The 24,146-nt window shown below is 36.3% G+C and overlaps 1 protein-coding gene across 1 annotated transcript in view; it reads right to left on the bottom strand.

The window, feature by feature from the left end:
- Positions 1 to 23,027, bottom strand: part of DKK2 (dickkopf WNT signaling pathway inhibitor 2) — a 107,656-nt gene extending 84,629 nt beyond the window's left edge. The window contains exon 1 of the mRNA XM_003899064.4: positions 22,047 to 23,027. Coding sequence (XP_003899113.1) covers positions 22,047 to 22,268 — 222 coding nt within the window. The 5' untranslated portion in view covers positions 22,269 to 23,027. The remainder of the gene's footprint in view (positions 1 to 22,046) is intronic.
- Positions 23,028 to 24,146: the final 1,119 nt, after the last annotated feature.

Below are 24,146 nucleotides of genomic sequence, written 5' to 3'. Positions count from 1 at the left end.
GCAACTTATGCCTTCTGTAAAATACTTACAAAATAACACTTTTCAGAAGATGTACTCAGAGATATCTGCCTCTCCCTTGAGTCATCTGCAGGTATCTTACCTGAATGGAAGATCCCCAAGTTAGACAAAGATTCTCAGATCTTTCTTTTATATTATCTCTTAATATATTTTATATCTTTTTCAATATTTTAAGTATATTTTGTAAATGCAAAATATATTTAAACATCTTTAGATTATCAAACACAAGAGTGAACCCACCATTCAACCCAAGAACTATAACACTATCAATACTTTGCATCTATTTAGTGTACCTCCCCTATCCCAACTCCTTGACTCCCTCCAAAATTACCACTATCCTTCATATTATTTATCTTTTCTTTGGTTGTTTGGGTAACTTGTTTAGAAAAGTAGAAATAGAGGAGACGATCCTAAAACTTGTATAGAACCACAAAGGATCCTGAGTAGACAAAGCACTCTTGAGCAAAAAGAACAAAGCTGTAGCCATCATAATATTAATGCTTGACTTCAAAATACATTACAAAGTTATAGTAAACAAAACAGCATAGTACTGGCATAAAAACAGACTTATAAACCAATGGAACAAAATAGACAACGCAGAAATAAATCTACACATTTACAACCACTTAATTTTCAGTAAATGTACCAAGAACACACATTAGGGAAAGGGCAGTCTCTTTAATAAATGGTGCTGGGAGAACTGGATATACACATGTAAAATAATGAAATTAGACTATCTATCACATATATAAAAATCAACTTAAAATGGATTAGCTACTTAATTCAGTTACACCTGAAACTATAAAACTACCAGGAAAAAATGAAGGAGAAATGTTTTATGACACTGGTCTGGGCAATAAATTTTTAGATAGGTCCTCAAAGGCACAGGCAACAAAAGCAAAAATGGGATTGCTTCGAACTAAAAAGCTTCCACTCAGAAAAAGAAACAATGGGGAGAGCGGAAAGGAAATCTACAAAATGGGATAAAATATGTTCAAACTACGCATCTGACAAGGGGTTGGTATTTAGAATATGTAAGGAACTCAAACCACTCACTAGCAAAAAACAAATAATCTCATTTAAAAATGGGGAAAAGACCTTAATAGACATTTTTGAAAAGAATAGATATTATATGACAAAATGCTAAACATCACTAATCATCAGAGAAATGCAGAGAATGGCTACTATCAAAAAGACAAAATAACAAATACTGGCAAGGATGTGAAGAAAGCAGAACTCATACGCTGTTGGTGGGAATGAAAATTAATGCAGCAATTGTAACAAACAGTATGGAGTTCCCTCAAAATTAGCAATAGAACTATGGCATGATACAGCAATTCCGTTTCTGAGTACATATCCAAAAGAATTGAAATCCACATGTCAAAGAGATATCTGCACTCACATGTTTATTGTAGCATGATTTGCAGCAGTCAAGAGATGGAATCAACCTAAAATTCCACCAACAGATGAATGAATAAAGAAAATGTAGCATATATATACAATAGAATACTATTGAGCTATATAAAGGATGAAATCCTGTCATTTGCAGCAACATAGATAAACCTGAAGGACATTATGTTAAGTAAAATAAGCCATGCAAAGAAAGACAAATACTGCATTATTTCAATCATATATAGGATATAATAAAGTTGATCTCATAGAATTATAGACTACAATAGTGTTTACCGGAGACTAGGGAGGGAGGGGAGCAGGGAGAGAGGAGGGGAGCAAGAAGAGAGATGGGGAGAGGCTGGCCATGGGGTACAAAGTTACAGTTAGATAGAAAGAACATGTTATGGTGTTCTATTACATAGAAAATAAACTATAGCTAATAACAATGTACAGTATATTTCAGGATAGCTAGAAAAGAAGATTTGAAAGTTATCACCAGAAATAAATGATAAAAGTTTGAGGTGATGGATATGCTAAATGCTCTGATTTGATCATTTCACAATGTTCACATGTATTGAAACATCACATTGTACCTCATAAACATGTACAATTATGTCTCAATTAGTCAATTATAAATGAAATTAAAAATAGGTTCTACACACACACACACACACACACACAAACACACACACACAGAGTCTTCTTTCTATCAATAGCCATTGTATTTCAAATCTTCATTCATGTTTATTTCTAACTGTACATTATTTATTTATTCACCAGTGTTAACTCCCTGGTGTTAATCTACCCTAATTTATATATACATTATCTTGATGATGAGCATTTGGATTGTTTCTTGTCTTTTGATATGACAAGCAGTGGTTCTGTGGTCCATTTTACACATATCTTCTTGTGCACATGCTCAAATATTTCTGTGGGTTATATTCTTAAAAGTAGAATTTCAAGATCATGATATATATGAATATACAGAATTATAAGATATTGCCAAGTGATTGCCATAATTACACCCCCATGAACCATATGTTAAAGTTTCACATAGGTACCTATACACTTGGTATTGTTAATTTTCTTAAGTTTTGATAATCGAATGTCATAAAAGGGAAGATCAGTATCTTAATTTGCATTCTCTTTGCTACTAATAAGATCGAGGCCCTATACAAATACTTATTAGCCATTATTTTGCTTTTCTGTCAAGTGCCTCTTCATGTATTTTACCCATTTTTATTGGATTATTTATCTCTCTGGTAACTCCTTATTGATATATAGGATTTTGTATATATTCTAAACAGGAATCTTTAGACATACGAGATTTAGGTTGACTACAGGTACTACATACATCTCCCAATTAGTGCCCTGTTTTCTATTTTCTTCATGGTACATTGGATAAACTAGTATTCTTACTTTTAAAACAGTAATCCATTGGAAATTAATTTTTGTATGTAGTAACATAGTGTTCAAATACCACTTTTTCCCACATTGTTACCCAATGTTTTCCAGCATCACTTTTTAAATAGTTCCTTCTTCCCTCAATGGTCTATGTCTCAATCTATATCTAGGTTCTCTAATCTGTTTTGTTGGTTAATTTGTGAATATTACAGTGTTAGTTAAATAATTGTACTTTTCATCTCTCTTAATACATGAATACTCATTTCTGTTATTGGGTCACAGAATGACCTGAAATTTAGGCAAAAGCAGATGCCTTTATTAGCTAAAACAAAATACAATTTCCCTCACATGTCTATGTACCACCCTGATAGATAAAGAATATTGATAATAGGAGTGAAAAATTAAAAGAGAAAATTTTAATACTTACGATAAAAATTGGAACATATGATAAATGGGGTGGTAACATTGTCAAAACACCTCTTGTGTGGTATAATTTTTCTTAACCTTAAGCAACAAAGGAGGCCTGCTCTTCCAAAGAGTCAAATTAGAGCAAAGTTATTTGAAAGTCTGAGTCTGAGGGGAGCTAAGTCACCATCTTACCTGAACAGCATTAGAGATCATCATGGAAAATCTACAAAGCCATTCTCCTTGTTTGCTTAGCATTCACTGTTTGCTATATGGGTACCATAACATAGAAAAAAATCTTTTAAAAAATTAAAGACCTGAAGAAAACACAGTTAATTTGTGGAAAATAAAAGTTTTCTACTTTTATAGAGCATGTTTAACAAATGCTACTTGGTAATTTACCCTGCCCTGACACTGAAAGACTTGATTATTTAATTGGTTTCTAGAATACCAATTCTTTTTAATGTTCTAAATGTAGACAGATAAAAGCAAACCCTAAACTACAAAATAAAGATGTTTCTCACATTTGTATAAGAGCTACTTTCTTAGAAAGGTCTCCTCTGTCCTGTGTATATCCTATTCAGCCTAATTTAAATTCCTAAATTATTTTTTGGTGAGCAACTTTTATTCTAGTTTTTAATTTGTTTTTCCAGTTTTTAGCTATTATTCTGTAAGGTACTATCATACTTCTATAGAGATGCTTTTTTGGATCTAAGGATGTGTTTTGAAGACAAAGCTAAGGGGTTTTCTTAATGATCTGAATATGAGTATAAGGGAAAGAGAAAAGTTATGGATGAATCCAAGGCTTTTGGTTGAGCAACTGGAAAACTAACCATCAATTGAGATGGAGAAAACCATGGGTGCAGCAGGTTTGGGAAAGGGAAAAGATGGGATTTGGACATGCTGAATATGAAATATCTAGTAGTGGAAATGTTAAGTAGGCACTTAAATATATTAATACGTAGTTCAAGAGAGTCATTTTGTCTAGAGATATAAATATAAGAGTCATTGACATACAGTGGTATTTAAAGCCAGAAGACCATTAAGTCACAAAAGGAGTGACTGGAGATGGTGAGGACGAAATTTCATACTCATACCAGTCCCCATGTTAAAGAAATGAAATTAGTTTGTCATAATTCATTCTGAATAAACCTATGTTGTTTCTTAGGTGTCTCTATTTCCCTAAGTATTTAACTTTATAATCCATTCTATAATGTAGTCCAGAATCAATAACAAGCTCACCATTCTACTAGAACAAACCTTCCCTCTTTGAAAATCAGAATATCTCTTCAATATATGATTCAGTTTAGATTAATGGCAAAGGTTGAAGTTATCTAAATCTCATCTGGATAATAACTTTTTCGTTTCCTCTTGAGCTTAGCAATTATAGCTGTTTAAAGGCAGAGCCCATTGATTTTTTAGGGCACACTTGAGTGAAGATGAGTGGGTTTTACGAATTGAGACAATTCTAAAAATTGTGTTTTTGTTAGAGAGAGAGAGAGAGAGAATCAGAGACAAAGTAATGACACAATATAAAGCTCTAAACTGTGATACAATCTACTTTCCTCATTCATTTCCACTATTATTTTTCCTATTTAGCCATACTTATTATAAGCAGTTGTTAGAAGCAGCTGTTACTAAGATGGAAAGGAATGGAAAAGTTCTTAAATATTGCTTTCTTAAAAAAAAAAAAAAAAGCTTCAAAACATCTGGGCTTTGCACTGAGAAATATTTTTGGTGAGACTGAAATGATTATATAAAAGATTATGCAGAAGGAACAGCAATGATATTTCTTCTTTATTGCCTATATTTTTGAAATCTCCTTTTACTTTTACAGTAGTTTTGTCAAATGCTATGAAAAGTTTAATAAATTTGCCAGTTTTTCTCATTTTTAAATGCTGGCAGACTACTTAACTTTGGAATGTGGTTGCTCAATATTTACCAACGATTGAAAAAACACCCATTTCAGTACAAATTTTTAGCTTTGTTTGTTTGATTACTCCAGCATTTTTCCCACCGAGGGATGTTCCCACCCTTCTTAGAAGTACCCAAAATTCTGAGAGGTGAAGGGAGGAAACATGAATGACAATACGCAATATAAAAGAGGAAATCAAAACCAAAAAGTTGGCTCAGACTCTTAGAACACACCATACACCCTCAATCTGAGCTCAATCTGAGTCAGAGGGTTATGTTATCACCTTAGCTGGAGCTGTTTTTGTTAGGTCAGTATATCTGTTGTCACTAGAAAATAGCATAGCCAAGTCATCCTTCCCAATGGAGGAGAGTGTGGTGTCAGAATTTCAAGAAGGTCCAAATCAGAACACCTGTGTGCCAGACCGGCCCAGCTGTACATGTGGGCTGGCCAGAGCTGCAGAACGTCATCTGCTCAGCACATGAAATGCCAGTCTCTTTGCTTAAGATGGGTTTGAAGGATTAGATTCTTAAAACAGAAAGCTCAGAACTCGGTTGTAACATCCCTAGCCTTTCTCGTATTTTAAAATAAACAATTTTAGGAAAAGGGGATTAAAGGCTCATATCTGAGAGATGACAAGTAGGGTATATTGCTAGCTCCAGAAGAATTGCCTCAGAAATTCTTCTTTAGTCGGCCCTTGGCTTTTCATTCTGGTGACGAATGAAGTATGACTATAATTCCAGGTGTTAAACATGTGCACATTCCAAAAATGTTCTATGGGTTGCTCGGTTTATGACAATCAGATCAACAAGGGAATATCTCTCTTTCCTAGCCCTTCTAAAACATGATGCGATATTTGACCCATACCCTGTCCTGATCATTGAAAATCTGGTCAAAGGAAACACAGTGAACAATACGAACTCTATTGAATAATTAGTATTAACTGCCTATCTTTTTTCCTACTAAAATTGGCATCTAAAAAAGTATAAACTAACACTTTTGCAATTTGGGGACCTCAATTTCCTGCAAACTATCTTTAAGTCCTTGTTTTGCGATCTGCCACCTTTCAATAACTACTAGTAGTTATCGGGTATTTAAAATGTTATTTTTTGTTGGCGGTGGTTTTTAGCTGTTTTTGTTTATTTGTTTTTTGCTTTGAAGAGAGATTTACAACTTCGTCCGCTTGAATATTATGGTCATTTTGGATTTTCTCCTCAGAGATGAGAAGATAAGAACTTCAACAATGTTTCCAGAGTTTATGGGCACAGCTGTATAGAGATGTTAACCTCCTAAAACAAAACAAAATAGAACTCCAACTTGGGAAAAAACCAATCTCATTCACTTTTAAAAAAACAAAACCAAAAAAACAAAATTCAAGTGGTCTTCTCACTTAACGAGACAACACTGTCTTATATTAAAATTTTAATCAAATAATTCTGAGTTTGAAACTGAGTCACATGGGAGCACAGATACCAAATACTGAGCTTGCCCAAAATCTAAATGGTCGCTTTTTTGGCATCATCCTTCCTGCTTGATTACGTCCTTCAAAGATTTACTGATTACTCTGCACATAACAGAAGCTTACAGGCTTTAGGGAAGGTTAAGTGAGGCAACATAAAATTCCTGGTATAAAGTAAGTGCTCCACAAATGTTAGCTGTCACTATCTTCCAGAAAAAAGGATGTATTTCTCAAATATCTAGTCACACTAATGCTGTGTGTAGCATATTGCTAGGAATATACTAGAGTAGTATACTGATGCCAGACTGCATCATTTAACGTCAGACTGCATTATACATGGATAAGCAATGACTACGATTTGGAAGTTGGTCTATTTATCCTAATTGATTTTGTTCATCATTGTGTTAAAAGCAGCAGTCAGTTATGCTCTTCCTTTCCTTTCCATGCACCAAAACTACAGAATATCACTCCCTCAATATCTTACATTAAGTCTCACTATGATGATTACTATTGAAACTTCACTGAGTGTACAATTCTTAATTCCAATAGCATGGATTTGTCATGAATTATGTGTTCACTGCCTTGGCTTTGTTTTCCAAAGATATTTGAAATAGTCCTTGAATATCCACAACATCTTGGTTCCACCATTAGAGCATCTTCTTTGTTAGTGTCTGACTCTTCCAGAGTGGACATCTAAAAAAAAATAGTGGTGAGGTTGAGCTACACTATTCTTTATTGATTTCTGCTAAAAACCAGAGTTATATTTTTAGGTCTTAATTTTATAAGGTTCAGGCCATCAAATATAGTTTCCTTTTTGTGTTGAAAGCTTTTATTTTCTAATGAGAAAATTCATAGTACACACTTCAATTCAATTTGTAGTCAATCACTGGGATGGCTGTGGCAGAAGACCTGAGTATTGGCCACTTACGATTTTAACAATGAGAATTTTTAAAAAGACCAAAAATGTTACAATGCATTGCAGATGCTGTGGCCAGGACCCACTTGGAAATGTAATTTCAAGAGGATTTTTCTTGTTAAAAAGCCATTTCCTCCTGAAACGTGTTGGGAAGACAGCAGCAGGGCAAATAGGCAAACAAGAAAATTTACAAGGATTTCCAAAGAGTACTGTGGAAGCATTGTATTAATTTGAACAACTGTAAGAATGTTTTTATGGGTTAAGAAGTTTAGTCTTTCCTCTTAATTTTAATGGGATGGGTTTGCACTTTTTTAAAAATAACTTTTTAAAATTAAAAACAAATTTATTGCAAATTGACAATTTAGAATTCTGTAAATCTATGGGTACAAGTAATATTACAATTATTAAATACAATGTAGAATAATTAAATCAAGCCATGAACAGAAAGACAAATAATGCATGTTTTCACTTATATGTGGAATCTAAAACAATTGAACTCATTTTAAAAATAATTTTTGACAGGTTTTGTGTGTGTGTGTGTGTGTCTCTGTGCACACATTTTAACTAAGTTGCACATGAAGTAACGTGTGCCACCAGACTGGACCCTGGGGAATTGCATTGAGTATGATTTGTGCCTGCCTCCTCTTTCAGAAAATGGATGGGTTTGGGGTGGAGAACATACCACTGACCTACGTTCGTTAACTGCTTCTGGAACACCATGATTCTTTTGGAAATAATAAGCATATTACATGAATTTTGACCATGTTCTTCTAATGGAGAAGACCAGATTATAAAATAATATTCCATTATATTTTAAATTTTAAGACTTTCTAAACCCAACTGAGGGTTTTCCACCTTAAAGCAATTGACATTGAAAGGTTTACGGTTATAATCACAATGCTGAATCCTTGACTCAGAATGCTTGTTAGAGCTTGAAAAAATTACTTGGAGAAACAACACATTTATTTGACATTCTTACCTTCTATGGGGTACTTTGTTCATGGAAACAACAAAAAGCCACTCAGAGCCAAGTATTTTGAATGTGGTGTGTGAATCAATATGTATAATGTTTTTATGGCCCTAAAGTCATGGCCTAAAATAAACAAACATGTAAACTACTTCTAAAATTAATTTCAAAACAAAGGTCTACAGAACAATAGCAAAGGAATGAATTCTCTGTGGTGACTAATATGGAAAATAATGTTTGAGCATGCTTGACTGCAAAATCTATGACAGTATTTTGAACTTGTGTCTTTATTTATCAAACGTCTTAATTTGATATATTTCAGCACATTTTCTGTTGCTCTGCCCTACCTGCAGTAAGTTCTTGTCCACTTTACTGACATCTCTCCACCAATCAATGCTGAGTTCACCGCCAATTCCTACACTCCAACTTAGTTATTTCTCCCCACAATTCTACTTTCCTGTGAGCCTGCCTCTTCTCACTAATATTTCTTATGTGCTTTGAAAATTACAAAGTTAGAATCAGACCTTCTCAGAGAACAGTGAGGCATTTATGAAGGCAAAAAAATCAAACTTTAATTTCTCCTACAATATTTGTGGGGGAAAAAACAGACATCAATTCTTTATAATTTCAGCATAATGCCCAGTACAATCAGACCTTTTTCTGACTGTTTATGGAGGTAGCTTGCTTGTACCTACAAGTCAGTCTGACTGTCTGCCCAAAGAGCCAGTGTATAGTCTGTGAAGAATTACTAAAATCCCTTGATTACATTTTCTGTTAATGAGGAAAAGTTTTTGAGTGGACATTGATATCCAGTTTATTTTATTCATTTGCTTCACTTCTAGCAAAAAGCAGAATGTTTCCATCCTTAACTGAAGTTAACTAGATAACTAAGAGATACAATACACATGTTCACCCTTAGAAATCTTTATAAAAAAGAAAATCTCATCAAGGTGTCCAATTATAAAACTGTATTAGAAATAGAATCATGAACTAGACAATTTCTGGGAGTCTCTTTCAACCTTAAAATTTCAACTAGATGCTTCAAATGCATTACATTTGTTTTTATTGCTACATGTACCTTGTCCTAAATGTTTGTTGACTGTGATCATAGCATCTAATACACTTAAGAAGTAAGCAATTAGCAAGTTGACTGACTTACCTGAAGAATTTGAATCACATCTGAATTTTGAAATATACCAATAGAAGGTCTGTAGCTGGTTTCTATGGCCTCTAACTTATATGAGACAGCCTAGCACGGTGATTAAGTAGGTTAAGTGTACAGACTTTAGAAAGACTGCTGGGCCTTAAATCCCAGCTCTGCTACTCATGAGCTGTGTAGCTTGAGGAACACAGTAGAGAGAAATAAGATAATTGATGATATTGTGTGCCATGTTGAGGAGTTCATGTTCTAGAAATGGACATAGATGGACATGTTCATGTTCTAGAAATGGACATAGATGGAGAATAGACTGATCAGATTTTTACATTAGAAAGCTCACTTTAGAAGTAGTGTAGATAATGTTTCAGAGAGTAGGAAACATTTATAATATTGTAGTAATCTATTGAGAAAAAACAATGGTCTGAATCAAGGCAATGAAAAATTGGGATAGCAATAAATCAGTAAAAAAGGATTACTATTAGGGAAGAAGTAGAATCCTATAAATTACAGTATAATTGCTTCGGAGGAGGGATAGAAAGCAGGAAGCCTAGATTGTTTCTAACTTGGTCAAATGGTTGGGTAGCGACGCTAATTACCTTTATATGGAATACAAGAGGGGAAGCAAGTTTAAGAGAAATAAATATTGCTTTTAGTTTTGGAACATGTTCAATTTGAGTTGCCTGTCAGATGTCCAAGTAGATGTAACTCCTGGGAAGGTGGATATATAGAACTTTTCCTGAGAATCTAATCATATAATTGATAGCTTATAATCCTTGGCCTTATTTTTGCCACAATAGTCTCCCTCTTTGCAATTTTTCCATAGAGTATAATCTTCAACTTTTCTTCATGTTATTAAAGAGTAATAATCATGTTTATATAATTCATTACTTTTGCTCACATATTAAGTAAACTGGAAGTCAAAGATTACACTCAGAGCTCGATAAAATTAAGAATATTCATTTATTTTGGAAAACAATTTTAGCTTATAAAAACAAAAGCATCACGGTGAAAAGACATGGAAGAATCTTAAATATATACTATGAAGTGAAAGAAGCCAATCAGAAATGGCTACATATGATATGATTACAACTGCATGACATCCTGAATGAGACAAAACTAGACACAGTACAAAGATCAATGAATATCAGGCATTAGAGAGGAGGAATGGGTAAATAGGTGGAACACAGAGGATTTTTAGGACAGTGAAACTATTCTTTATGATACTGTAGTGATGAATAAATGTCATTATACATTTGTCAAAACCTATAGAATGCACAAAGCAAAGAGTATGGGTTCTATTAATAATAGTGTATCGACATTGACGCATCAGTTGTAACAAATTTACCACACTAATGCAAACTACAAATCATAGTGGAAGCTAGGGAAAGGAGGAGGTAAGGGACTTGATGGAAACTACTACACTTTTGGTCAAACTATTTTTCGAAACTAAAACTACTCTAAAAAACCAATGAAACCTATTAACAATAATTTAAAAACAATCACACTAGTTCTCTGAACACACATTTTACCCTTATATTATTACATGTATATTTATTATGTTACCACTCTGAGATTCCTGCACATATGATATGAATAAATGGACCTATTACATTGGTTGACGCTTGTGTAACAATATAATAATGTATTTTCAACAGCTTTGAAAAACACTCACTTTCTTCTTTAAAAAGTTTTTGACAAAATATATTTCCTTTGTCCTAATCTATGTGATTTTGCACCAATACAACCTGGCTTTACAATTGCTTATTTCTCTGAACTTTGTCTATTCTGAAGCCTGTAACCTATAATGTGTCCAAAATACGACCCTAAAACTTAGTTTCAGAACCTTAAAAATATACTGATATCTATTATTGAGAGTCTTATCAAGCCTTTCAAGGTGTTTTGAAAATATGTAAATAGTAGCACATGCCAGGCATGACAGAAAAAAATAAATGCATACGTCTCTTCTTGAATAGACAGGATATGCTAACAGCAAGCAAGAAAGCTGTTTGCAGCCTGCCTGCAAGAACAAAAAACTAAGTTCTTACTAGAAGTATCAAAGTATGACTACTGATACTAGTTGTTAAAATAAATCCAAGAAAATCAAAACAAATAGACAAAAGGAAAAGAGCAAACAAAAAAACTTCTACTTTCAATCTCTCCACCCATATTTTTAAAAAGTAATCAATCAAAACAGAAACTAAATTCATGATTCCAAAATTATAAATTATTCTCTGGTTGAATCTAACTGCTTAATTCAGATTTACCCTTCATAAATTCAGGGTGGAATGGTTTTAAATTTCTTTTTTGTAACATAACCTCTAATGATGTTGAGGCAAATAAGTAGTGTTTTATGCTTTGCAAAGAGATGGAGAAAGGACTTACTATTATGATAACCATTTTACTAATAAAAAAAACTAAGGCTTAAAGGTGTTAGGTAACTTCTTTGAGGTCCTGCATATTTTTTTAAAAATAGGCTAACGAGGTTTTCTTCTAAATTGATATCCAGCACGCTTTCAGGCTCACCTGCTGTCCCATGCAGAAATCATAACCACTTTCAACAGTATGCTCTTCGAAATTAAAGTGTGATAGTGCACAAGGCATATACCCAGAGGGAACATGGGTAACAGACACAGATTAATCATGTTTGAAACATCAGAGCATCAAATGTTTCATAGTTATGGCTCACTTACCCCTGAAGTGGAGAGAGAGGAAGAGATTAAGCATATCCCCAGGCAAAGAGGCCCATCCCTCTAAGTCAGAGGTCCGCATGAAGTTGAAGAAGGGAAACTGGGAGAGGACTGGGAAGGTGGATACTTCTCTACATGAAGCTCAGGCTGCTTCCAGCATCCCTCACTGGAGCTGATTCAGAGGCAGTGTCTTCCTGAAACACTGCTGATCTCCAAGCACAATGCCCCAAGTTCTCTGCGCAGGAAGCGCAGTAATCTAATGGGTCGGTGGTATTCAAATCAATTCAATGAATAATGATTTACGTTAAAAAAAAAATTGTTTTAAGATAGAATAATAGGATAGCACACAGCAGAAGTGAAGGACTAAAATTGAAAAGTCATACTGCATTACCTACTATAAGAGAGTTTATTTTTGAAACTTTTTTTAGGAGTATGAGTGGAGAAGGGAGGATACAGAATCACAGTGTAAAATATATTTCTTTCTCAGTCAGAAAAGTTTAAAAGCCATTGGCCTCTATCCTAATTGGCACTTTGACAAAGGACAAGCACCCTGCATTCTTAGCAGCCCCACCACCACTTTTGTCCCTTCTGTTGTGTGCTCCTGCCATTGCTGTGCAGACTTTCCAGCCAGGCTTCTTGCTAACCATGTCTTTAAAGTATCAGGACTGAAAAAGTGAGCAACAATACAGTCAGTGCCACTTCCTTTCATTACCTTTGTTTAAAACTGATTGACACAGCTGTCATCGTGACACTGTAAACTTTGATAATACATTTTGACCTACACAAATTTAGAGCTGAAAAAGAGTCTGCGTATAATTTATCTCCCACTAGGTAGTTAATCAACTCAAGGCAACTGAATGTAATTCTTTCACAGAGATTTCTTATTCAATATTTAACAGAAAGTATTTCTTCTGATTATTTGAAATGTTTATATTAGAAGTCAGAGGATGCAAGTCCAGTGAGAATTTCTTTGTCACAGGCATTGATTATAGTACATTGGGCAGATCATGAAACATCTCTTAATCAGATTTCCTCGTGTGTAAAACAAGCAAGTCAAATTAGGCAGTACCCAATGTGTTACCCAGTTCTGTGTCCTGCTTTAGTCTGTCGTATAAGTTCTTGAAACTTTTAGATAATAAAAGTTTCTTTTGGTCCTTTCTATAAAACTCTCTATCTTTAATGATAATACTTAAGCACATTCGGAGAATCCTCTTATTTGGTTATTAAAATATTCAAACATTTTAAAAGATTCTTATCAGGTTGAAAGTAAATGTTAAGAAGGTTGTTCACACTGAAAATTAATAAAATATTACTTATGAAAAGTAAATAGCAAAAAAACTCTAGTACATAGTTCAATATATGAAGATAAATATATGCTGTTTAAAATATTTGTGCATATTATATTAACATTTTATGAGCTTAAGTCATAGTTACTTGCACATTTAATCAGACATGAGTTTCTTTAACAAGTCCATCACAGAGAAAAAAAATGGAAGTCTACTTAAACTCCAAATACTCAATAACTTAAACTCCAAATACTCAAGTAGGGTTAAAGAAACAAAAAGCACTTTTTTTTGGTAAGAACCTACATAGCATTCTTTCGTCACCCGTGAGTGATGAAATAGACCAGAGCACAGAACGAATTTTCAGCAATCAGACTTGAGTGTTATAGCTTTAATTAATGTACAGGCTTTTTTGATAACTTTGTTTTGTCATTTAATCATGTCAGAAATCATGAAGACTTGGTTGCCCGACTGCAGACAATATGAGGTTAACAAAAAAAGGCGTAATTTTTGTTATCAAGGGTTTTTATGTTGTGGTTACTGTTATTTCTGGCAGGATTTCCAAAAGAGTTGAGCAAGAAATGGGGCCTAAAATTTTATAAAGCTAAAAGTAGACAGCTGCATATGTGGCAGGTGATTTTAAATGATAATTATTCCCTCTGCCTCTCATTTGGATGAAGATTTTTTAGTCCATTATCAGATAGAAACATTTACTGGCAGTTTGTTTCCAATATGTTAAATGAAATTTATCACATGCTTCCATGAAATGTATTTCACTCTTGATTTAACATTACTAAAATATTTCAATTTACCTAAATCACACAAAAAAATCTCAAAATAAAAAAAAAAAAAGAAAATGATATGGAAACAATGAATTCCCAGTTTCCGAGTCCTCTTGGAAGAGACAGCTGACACTCAACAAAGGTTGTCAGCCTTCCAAAATCCGAGCAAGCTGTCTTGGCCAATACACCATGTAGAAAGTGTCAAGAATCTTGCCAGTGCAGGGGTTATCTCACTTTGGAAAATATCAAATGAATACTGTTAGAAGCAGACTAACATGATGTTCAATTATTTTGGTTCTTGTGGTTGAACAACTAATATTGTCTTGTTTATGACCTCCACCTACTATGATTGTATTTTTAACATCTGGGGTACCCTTGTTTCCATGCTCTTTCCACAATTCCACTAATTACTTAATTATTTGCCAGTGTGCTTATGTTCTACAAGACAATATTGACTTATCATCTCTCTTAATGTAAACGTTAAATAGTAGAAATGTCACATCATGTGTATGTGTATGTTTATTTTGTCTTGTTTTGCTTTATAATTCTTAGCCTCAGAGTAATTGAGTTCATTTTTTTCTTTCTTGTACCTCTGCCCAACTTGGTGGGGAAGATTAAGAGGCCACTTCTTATTTGGTGCACGAGCATTTGACTTTACTTATTTCTGTAATGGCAGTGGTAATAATGACATCAGCACAATAACTAAGTGCACTTTCTTATTCTTCAACGTTTTCTTTATATATATCATCTCATGTGATCCTCACCATTGCCCAGTAAGTTAAGCATTATTACTCTTATGGTTGTTGTTATTGTTATCCCTATTTTGTGAGTATACCGAAAAAAGGAAAGACTAGAGAGATTAACTGGCTTTTCCAAACACATTAAACTAATCAGTGGTGAGTGGAATTTAAAACCTGTTTGAAATTGTAGTGCTGTGATGCTGACACAGATCATCTGATTATCAGAACTGCAGCTAGAAGGGGTCAAAGGTAAGGAAAAAGCAAAAGCAATACAAGACTCTAAATTTAGAGAATTTCCCCCGTCTGATCAGGATGTAGGACATGTCAGCCAAACAAACAAAGCCATTGCAGAGAAGCCATTGGCAAAGCCTGTGCTTCCCTATCACATAGTGACATTCAGATTCAGGAAGATGAGGACAGGGGAGTTTGTTGCTGGGTGTGAAGGAAGAAGAGAGAAATAAGCTTTATGCAACAGAATCTACTTTCTACTTGGGGTGACACTATCATTTTATACTTTAATGGGAAAGAGTAGAAGAAAGGTAGGTTTATGTGGGAAGGCAGGGAGGGAAGTAGAGGCAGAGATGAAAATAATGTATTGCTATGGTGCCTGCCTTAGCATCCACGAAGTACTAACACACTTTAGACTTCTCAGAGTAGCAGCTGGGAGCAACAGGGAATTTGGATTTTGTTGTGACTTTTAATTAAATTGGAGTTATACCCATGTCACTCAAGTATAGAGAGGGAAGAGTAAGTGTTCATGTTCTCTCCTAAATTCAGAATAAACAGCATATTGTAGCAGCATAAGTAGGTGGTTTAATATATGGGTTCTAATATTAGATTGCTTAGGTTTGAACTTTAGCTTTCTCCATTTACAGAGGTGTGACTTGTACACATTGTATAACCTCTCTGTGTCTCAGGAATGTCTTTATTATTTATTAAATGTTTCATCATTTATAAAAATAAGAATGATACTACGATTTGCTTCAAAGGGTTGGCTAGAGGATCAAAAGAGTTAATGCAATTGAGGATTTAGTTTCGCCTGGCACAGAGTGAATAATCAATTAATGGTACCCCTTATTATAATTTATTGTGTGCCATAAGTTCTTGCAAGCTAGTTTAAGGAAATAATATACCTGACGATCACTCACTTCTTCTATTTCCCTGAAGAAAGAACAATCTTATTCCAGATGATAAAGTATAACATGAAGATCTAATATCTCCTGGGAGAGGTTTGGTCAGATCTACCACTTTAATAAGTCATTTTCCCTAATTGTGATATTTTTATTTGTTTTGTCATTTAATGTACTTATTCACTCATTGATTTGTTAAAATTGTAGATTTTTTCTTTTTTGCTTTAGATTGTTTTGTTTTAAATTAGATACTGCAAAGTATTTAAAAGGATATCTGATGTCCATTTGTCCCTTTTGAGTCTGTGGAAAAAGATAAGTAACATTTTTTAAAAATTTACTACTTTTGTATTTTTGCTAATTTTATTTCTGAATTTATTATTTAAAGCACATAGAGAAATCTAAACTATTATTGAGATTCCCAAAATATAATCTGTTGTACAGATTCAGGGGTTGTGGAATACATGTTAGAGTAGCAATTTTGTTGTTAGTGATACATAAACTAATTACTTCTGTTAAAAAAATTAAACAGGATATTGAAATCTTTCTGCCTTAAAGTTTTCTTTGATTCAATTTGCCATTACAAAGAAAAGAACCTACCAAATGTTATATTGATTGACTTCTTTAAAAGAATGCTTTATGTTTGTCCTAACATAACAATTAGAGAAAAATATGATATTCTGCTCTAGTTCCTGTCAAGAGTGGATAGAGAAGGAAGAGAAAATTGACTTTTGCTTACCTCAAATAGTAATACTAAATTTTTCTTATGCATTCTGTATTAAATCTTTCTGTGCATTCTTAAGGCGATGCTACATAATGCAAAATGTCTATTAATTATGATTAGCCTTACTTCCTTTTGATTTATGCTTCTGGATTGTTAAAAAAGTACTCAGTAACAGGCTCAGGCAGACACAAATATCACATAAACCATTTGAACAATCAGATACATTGCTAAAAACAGGTTTATCTCCTTGTTATAAATGAGCACAAGTGACTAGAGGCGTAAGGAAGTAAAGCAACTCCAGCAGGCCATCAGAAAGTCACAGGCAGAAATAAGATTGTAATTGATTTTGCTGTTAACTCAATACTAAAGAATAAACAGTCATTAGTGACTAGTCTAAAATGGCAAATATGTTTACTATTATAAATTTCTTCTAAAATGTAACCGACTATTTTAACGTACATTTAAAGCAATTTTGTAAGGAAATGAAGAAGAGTCAATATTTTCGTAGATCAGAATATACTAGCTAGAGTTCTATGACATTGCCTTACCTAATCTTAAAATTATAAGTTTCAAAATATCTTGGAAAGGAGAAGAGGGTGCAAACATTTGTATTGGATAAGAATATTCAAGAAGATTATGACAGGGTCAGAGTCACAGCTGGAGTAAGTTTGAGCAACTTTGTCCTCTTGTGCTCTCTAGTCTAACACAAAAATAAAATGATGGATGTTCATATTAGATTATCATTAAAATGCTTTTCTTGCTATTCATGAGCTAACTTTCCACTTGTATCAACTATCAATTTTCTATAATTCGTGGTGAGAAGAAAGGAACGTTAATATGGATTATTTCAAATTCCTTTATTTAAAAAAATTTAATCATAAAAATGATTTGCTTTCCTGATTATGTTTAGTGTTAGTCGATGTCCAGAGAGGCTATCAGATTATTTACTCTTAAGCAGGAGAAAGTTGGGCTGAGTTTAGAAAAAAAGTCATGGATAATTTCAGAAAGCGAAGAGATCGCTTACCGAAAATAGAGTGTGTAGTTTATTTCAGTGAGTACTTTCATGAATGTTTGTGCATACAGATACAGCATACTTTCATTAAAGAAAATGCAATCTACAAATATTAGTGCTCTTCAGTCAACTCGTTCAAGCTTCTCTTTCAATGAATTTCAATTCTTTTCTCACACATAACTTCATCCAAACCACTGTCCTTGAAGTGTCCAAGTCATATTAGAAAAGCATAGAATATGAATTTATGTTAAACCATAGCTTCTTTTTAGAAACACATACCAGAAAGCTCATCTACATGTAAAATATAACTATAATTATCACTATTCTAGTCACTTTTAAAAGAATTGCAAAATGCTACTGCATTGCATTCAAATTAAATTCATCTGCCCGTCTCAAAAAGACAAAAAAAGAAGAATAAAAGAAGCAATTGCAAACACAAATCCAAAGGTTTTTCATTCACACAGAAAAATATGTGAATTGCAAAGCTTGATTTTTTTAGTAGTTTGGGTTTTTAAAATTTGTTTTGAAGGTGGCCCATAAAAGTCAACACCTCAAACTTCAGAGATAGTATCGAGAAATGGCATACTTCATCAAAATATATTTATTCACATGATGTTGAAGATTTTGTTTGAAATTCCTTTTAATTTAGAACATCTGAAACAGTCTCCTTAGAAATTGGCATATATATTAAAATGCATAAATATTTGTATATTATGTAAATATATTAGTAACAGTCCTGAAACTTAATTTAGCCTGTATACAAATATAGTACATACATGCAGTACTTATTAGCAATAGCTGCAATTGAAAAGGCAAATTAAAACATTGATGCAAATAATTCAGCAGTTCATTTTTTGCCAATTCTGTATCAATCTTCTGAATACTGTCACTCTCAATTTCCTATGTCAGTTTCCTTTACAACTCATATGGTGTCTTTGAAAGCAAACCTAAACTGAGAAATGTAACACCTCTGGAGGAGAGCGGATTTTCTCTCTCTAAATCTTTTCTAAAATTCAAAGGCACATTTTCCAGAAGTGATATTACAAATAATCCATCTTGCCTTTGGAACAAGTAGAATTCCTGTAAATAAGAATATTTATCTTTACATGAAATCAGGCAACTTTCAATAAAACTTTAGAGCTCATATAAGTCTCTTTTTCACTTTTGTGGATTAATTAATTTTCTAAATTTATTCCAGAATTTCTTCTGCAGTGGCAAAATTTAATTCTGAAAAATTAAAATAGGCTATTTTCAATTTCCATTTAAGAGAAAGAACACCGAGGACTAAGTTTCCAATCTGCCTACTTGAAGCTGCATCCTAGAGCTTCTTCCTCCTGTATCCCTGAAGGAAATATATTACAACATCATTTGTCAAGTATAAAGGGAGTTGGGGGAAATCAAACTTACTAGGTTTTAGGATGATACTATATGGTTAGCTAATTAGATTAGTTGACACTTTAATTCCAATATTTTCAATCATATTTTACTATTGTGATGCCTAAAACTTTAGCTCAGCTACATTTCTATTCTAGAGTTTTTCTCTACAAAAGGAAATGACATATTCCCTGTAATAGCTTTTCTAATTTCCATTTCATTTATGAAAATAATAATACTAAGAATGTTGGTAACCACATAACTATAGAATAAAAAAGATAAAGAGACTCGTAAGTATCCAAAGAATTATTCTTTTTACTTCAAAGAGAAAATGTTTTACTATTTGTTTCTTCATAACAGTACATACTTTAGATCATTCATTAAACAGGAATATACAAAATAAAATTTTCCCATTTGCCAGCTATCCTCCTGCTATTCAACCCAGTATTTTATTTTGTTTTACCTTTATCTTGAATATGTTAACACTTTTTTCACAAGCTTAATGTCAAATTTTAACAATCTAGGATTCCAGTTCAGTAAATATAATAAAAGATATTCCATAGAACTGGTATGTTATGAAAGGCATATCAGAAATTCAACCCATTTGTGAAATAAATAAATAAATAAATAAATAAATAAATAAATTCTCAATGTAAGGCGATGTAAGTAGACTTCCAAACTCTTTAATAAGCATAATTAAGTAGCTATTTGGAGAGGGAACCACATAAAAACATATTTTATACCGATTTATATACAGATACGGTATCAAAACATAAAGAAGAAGCTAGGTTGTGGGATGCATCCCTCAGTCTCCCCTGTGTAACGCTATGGCTAATGAAAAGACGCGTGTAACTGATCTTCTGACAGAGGAACATCAGGTGTGTGGGCCCAATTGTGGGACAGAAACAAAAAGCACTTTACAAAAATTCCCAGAAAATACATAGATTAGAATGGAAAGGAACCTCAATACTATTGAGTCCTTCCCTGTGTCCTTGGGAGAACTACACATTAAGCTTTCTTCAACTGGGAACATGAAATTTGAAGTCAGTAGCATTAGAGAAGTCATAATTTGGATTGAGAGCACCCATTCTTTCTAATCCCTGTTTCATCTTACGACACACTTCTAAGAAACGGTTAGGTCCATTGCTATTGATAATCCTAGGGTGTCTCCCAGGAGAGGAAAAACGAATGAAAGGGTCACATAAGCGTGTAGGCATGTGCACGTGTGTGAGCATGTGCAACGGTTATGTTTGTGTATACGTATATGTACTTTCTTATTTTTCCTGAGACCTTAAAAAAGAAATCTGATTGCTGATTTTGTAATTCCTTGAAAGGATAGCTGAAAAGGTAGACATTTCAAAGCTCTGGGAAGAGTTCTGGAACTGCAAAACTAGCAAAACTGCAAAATTGTCCCCATGAGAGGGCAGTAGGGGGCCAAGCCCGGGCCTGAGTTTTGTCTCTCTGTCCATCCCAGACTGGCTTGGCCCTCTCTGTCAACCTTCACCCTGCTGGCTGCGCTGTGGACAGGGGCGGCGGAGCACACCGATAGCGCGCAGAACCGCAGCATCAGTCGGCTCCAAGGAAACTCAGATCTTTGGGGCGTGGGCCGCCGCCAGGGGTTGACACTTATGCTGTGCGAGGTGCGTGTGCCATTGGCAAACTGGCTTTCTCAGTTTTGGCTTCCCACAAAAGGAGCGGAAGGGGGAGCTGTCGTGATTCCCAGTGCCCACAGAGCCCCCTCTCCTGGCCACTGCGCGCCAGCCACAGCTGGTACCGAGTGTGCTCGCTAGTCTCTGTGCGTGTCTATTTGTATAACTATTTGCAAGTGGCTTTCAATCTATCTGTCTGTGTGACAGAGACAGAGGCGCCTGCGGAAAGTTCCCTCTCTCAAAAACGCCTTCAATGTTCTGCTCTATCGCTGGCGCCTACGACGCTGTCATTGCCATCTCATCATTTTTGCTTCCTTCCGGGTGATTTATGTACAATTATGCGTGAGTGAGAAATGCGTGTCTACTGGAGTTGTTTTGTCTGTGACCTTACTTCTTTGAAGAGAGAAAGTGATTGGGAGGGAAGGAGAACCTGAAAAGGACTAATTCCCCCTCCGGAGTGTAAAATATAATGGTTAAACGCCCAATATCTCAATGTCTAGACTGAAATCCCGCTCTGCCACTTATACTAGCTGTGTGCCTTGGGCAAATCGTTAATCAATCCGTGCCTCAATTACTTCATTAGCAGAATAGGAAAGCAACAGCATTTAGCTCACAAAGTTGTGAAGATTAAATGAGTGAATATGTAAAACGCTTAGAACTGTGCCTGGCACGTTAACAGGTGCTGTAGGTTAAATGCTATCAACATCTTCATCAGTTGATCACAGTGTTAAATGGAAGGACCATCCTGACCACTTTCTCCACAGGAAAGCACTAACTAGATCTTGATACGTGCCCACGCCCCAATGCAAAGGTGAGACCGAATCCTAACCCGTTCACTCCGTGCAGTGCAGGACCAGCAGCCACCCAGACACCCCCCACCCACGCAGACCCTGTTCGGGCAATCCCTCCCCAGCAGTCTGTTCTCTATACCTGGGGCCATGCTCCGAATTTTGGGGGATGCAATGGCAAACTGCTAGCCCAAGAGAGCTGGCCCCAGCCTCTCCTGTCTGAAGAGTGTGTTTGAGGGTTTTCCTACCTGCCCCAGGTTTTTGCCCTTCTTACTGCCGCCGAATGCCAGTCCTTGGTACATGCCCGCAGATCGATTGGCGGCTTGAGCAGGCGTCTCCCCGCCCAGAGAGGACTTGATGGAGTTGAGTTTGGCCCGCGAACTGCCGATCTGTGAGCTCTCCACCATCAGCACCGCGGCCAGGAGGAGCAGGCAGCGGGACGAATCCTTGCACCGCATCAACGCGGCCATCTCCCGGCGAAGGGTTCCCCAGGAAGACTCAAAGCCCGAAGGGGTGGGAATGCAAGGGGAGGCAGGACCCCAACACGGGGCCCCTCACTCGGGGCGCTAGGGCTTGCAGATTGTGTTCCCTCAACCCTTCCTGGTTCGGGGACCCAGGACCCTGTGAACTTAGTCTCACGCCTCAGGACAGAAATTAGCGGAACCCAAGCGAGACCAGCTTCTCCACCAGGGCAGGAAGTTCTGCAATAACTGGAAGCAATCAAAGGCTAGGCGCTTTGTCGCCAAGGAGGCGTGACCCAAGGTGCAAGAAAACCCAGCCCTGTGGATCGCACCGCTTCGGTTGCTTCTTGCCCCGCACCTCCTTGGTCCCGCTGGGATCTCGGCGGTTTAATTCTCCTCTTAATTGATCAGGAGGCCCGCACCAGTTCCTTCTCCTTTGGACTCAGTTGCTTTTCTCTCCTCTCTTTTCCTATCCTTTATGTGTCAAACTTTGCAGGACACAATGCTCCTTTTCAAAGTTAGCAGGCGCTTTAGTAGGGGATCAGGAGATGTCCCCGGATCGAATCCTCGAGATCTGAAGAGAACCGAGGTCCCCCACACGCGCACTCACAGTTGCCCCGAAGCGTAGTCCCTTGACTCACAAGAGACAGAAAACCGCTGCCAGCGCAGCGACGCCAGGCGAGCGGACTTGCGCTACGCTCGCCGCGGGCTCCCGCTCTCTCTGCTCTCTCCCCCTCCCTCTTTGCTTTTTATAGCTTCCCACAGTGAGTTTTTTTTTTTTTTTTTTTCCTTTTTTTTTTTTTACCTCCGCCCCCAATTCAAGAGTGACGAAGAGTGAAAACTTTTCTCTCACCCCCTACCGTTTCCGCCCCCCCTCCTCTCCGCGTGCTGCTTCTCCTTCTGCTGCTTCCACTCCAGCTTTTCCTCCTCATCCTCCCGCTCTGTCTACACCCCACAACTGCTGGAAAAGGGGGATATAGCTTTTCCATGGGGTGAGTGGAACATAGGGGCTCCTAATTCCTGCCAACAACTCCAGCGGTTGGAGGGGTCTTTGGAAACAGGCGGACGGCAAAGGTGGAAACGGAGAGGGGCAAGCTGCCACCACGTGATCGCCGCCACCCTTCCTTAGATCTTCCCACCCTTCTTCAGCCCCTGACAATGCGGGGAGAGCTGGAAAAACCCTATGGAAGCTTTAGAAAAGTGAGCATCTGCGCATCTGCTCATTAGAATTGTATTCTTTGTGCGCTCACGTTTGGTTTTAGCCTGTGCCTCCCAGGGAGTGTGTGAAGCTGGAGTCGTATAGGTGCGCCAGGGGGTGGCCAATGATCCGGATAGAGGATCTGGAAGGAAAGGAGCAAACCAAAGAGAGGAAAAGATGAGCCTGTTCGATTTGGGTCTTTTTAGTCTCCTTCTGAACCCGGGCCCCGTCGCACACGTAGCATATGTCTATGTCCCTGAGGGACTGGGAAGAAGGGGGTGCTCTGGGTACGCTCCAAGAGTTTGGACCTCACAGCTCGATTGAGCATCTTTACCATGCCAGGCAACTGCTCTTTTTGCGAAAAGAAAATCCCAGATAGGGACGAATGGGGGCAGGGAGCCTTTGAGATCCTGTCTCCCTTGGCTTCCTGCCTTCTAACCCCTGGAAATTACACGAGAAGTCATTCCTGTCAGCCCCCGTGGCTCTCCAGGTCCAATTCCCTTCGGTTGAAGGTCGAAGGCGGCTCCGGGAACTACTGGGACGCGCTGGCGCTTGGGGGCGCCAGTGGCAGCCGTTCAGCGAGCCACGGAAGTGCTGCAGGAGACAAGCGCGGAGTTCGGTGATATCTGGTGGCCAAGTGCGAGACTTCCCAAGCACAGCAAGGGATTGTTCGAAAGTTGTTGCATTTC

Source organism: Papio anubis, chromosome 3 (genome assembly GCF_008728515.1).
Source record: "Papio anubis isolate 15944 chromosome 3, Panubis1.0, whole genome shotgun sequence".
Taxonomy (NCBI): domain Eukaryota; kingdom Metazoa; phylum Chordata; class Mammalia; order Primates; family Cercopithecidae; genus Papio; species Papio anubis.
This window is presented reverse-complemented; position numbering and strand designations above follow the sequence as displayed.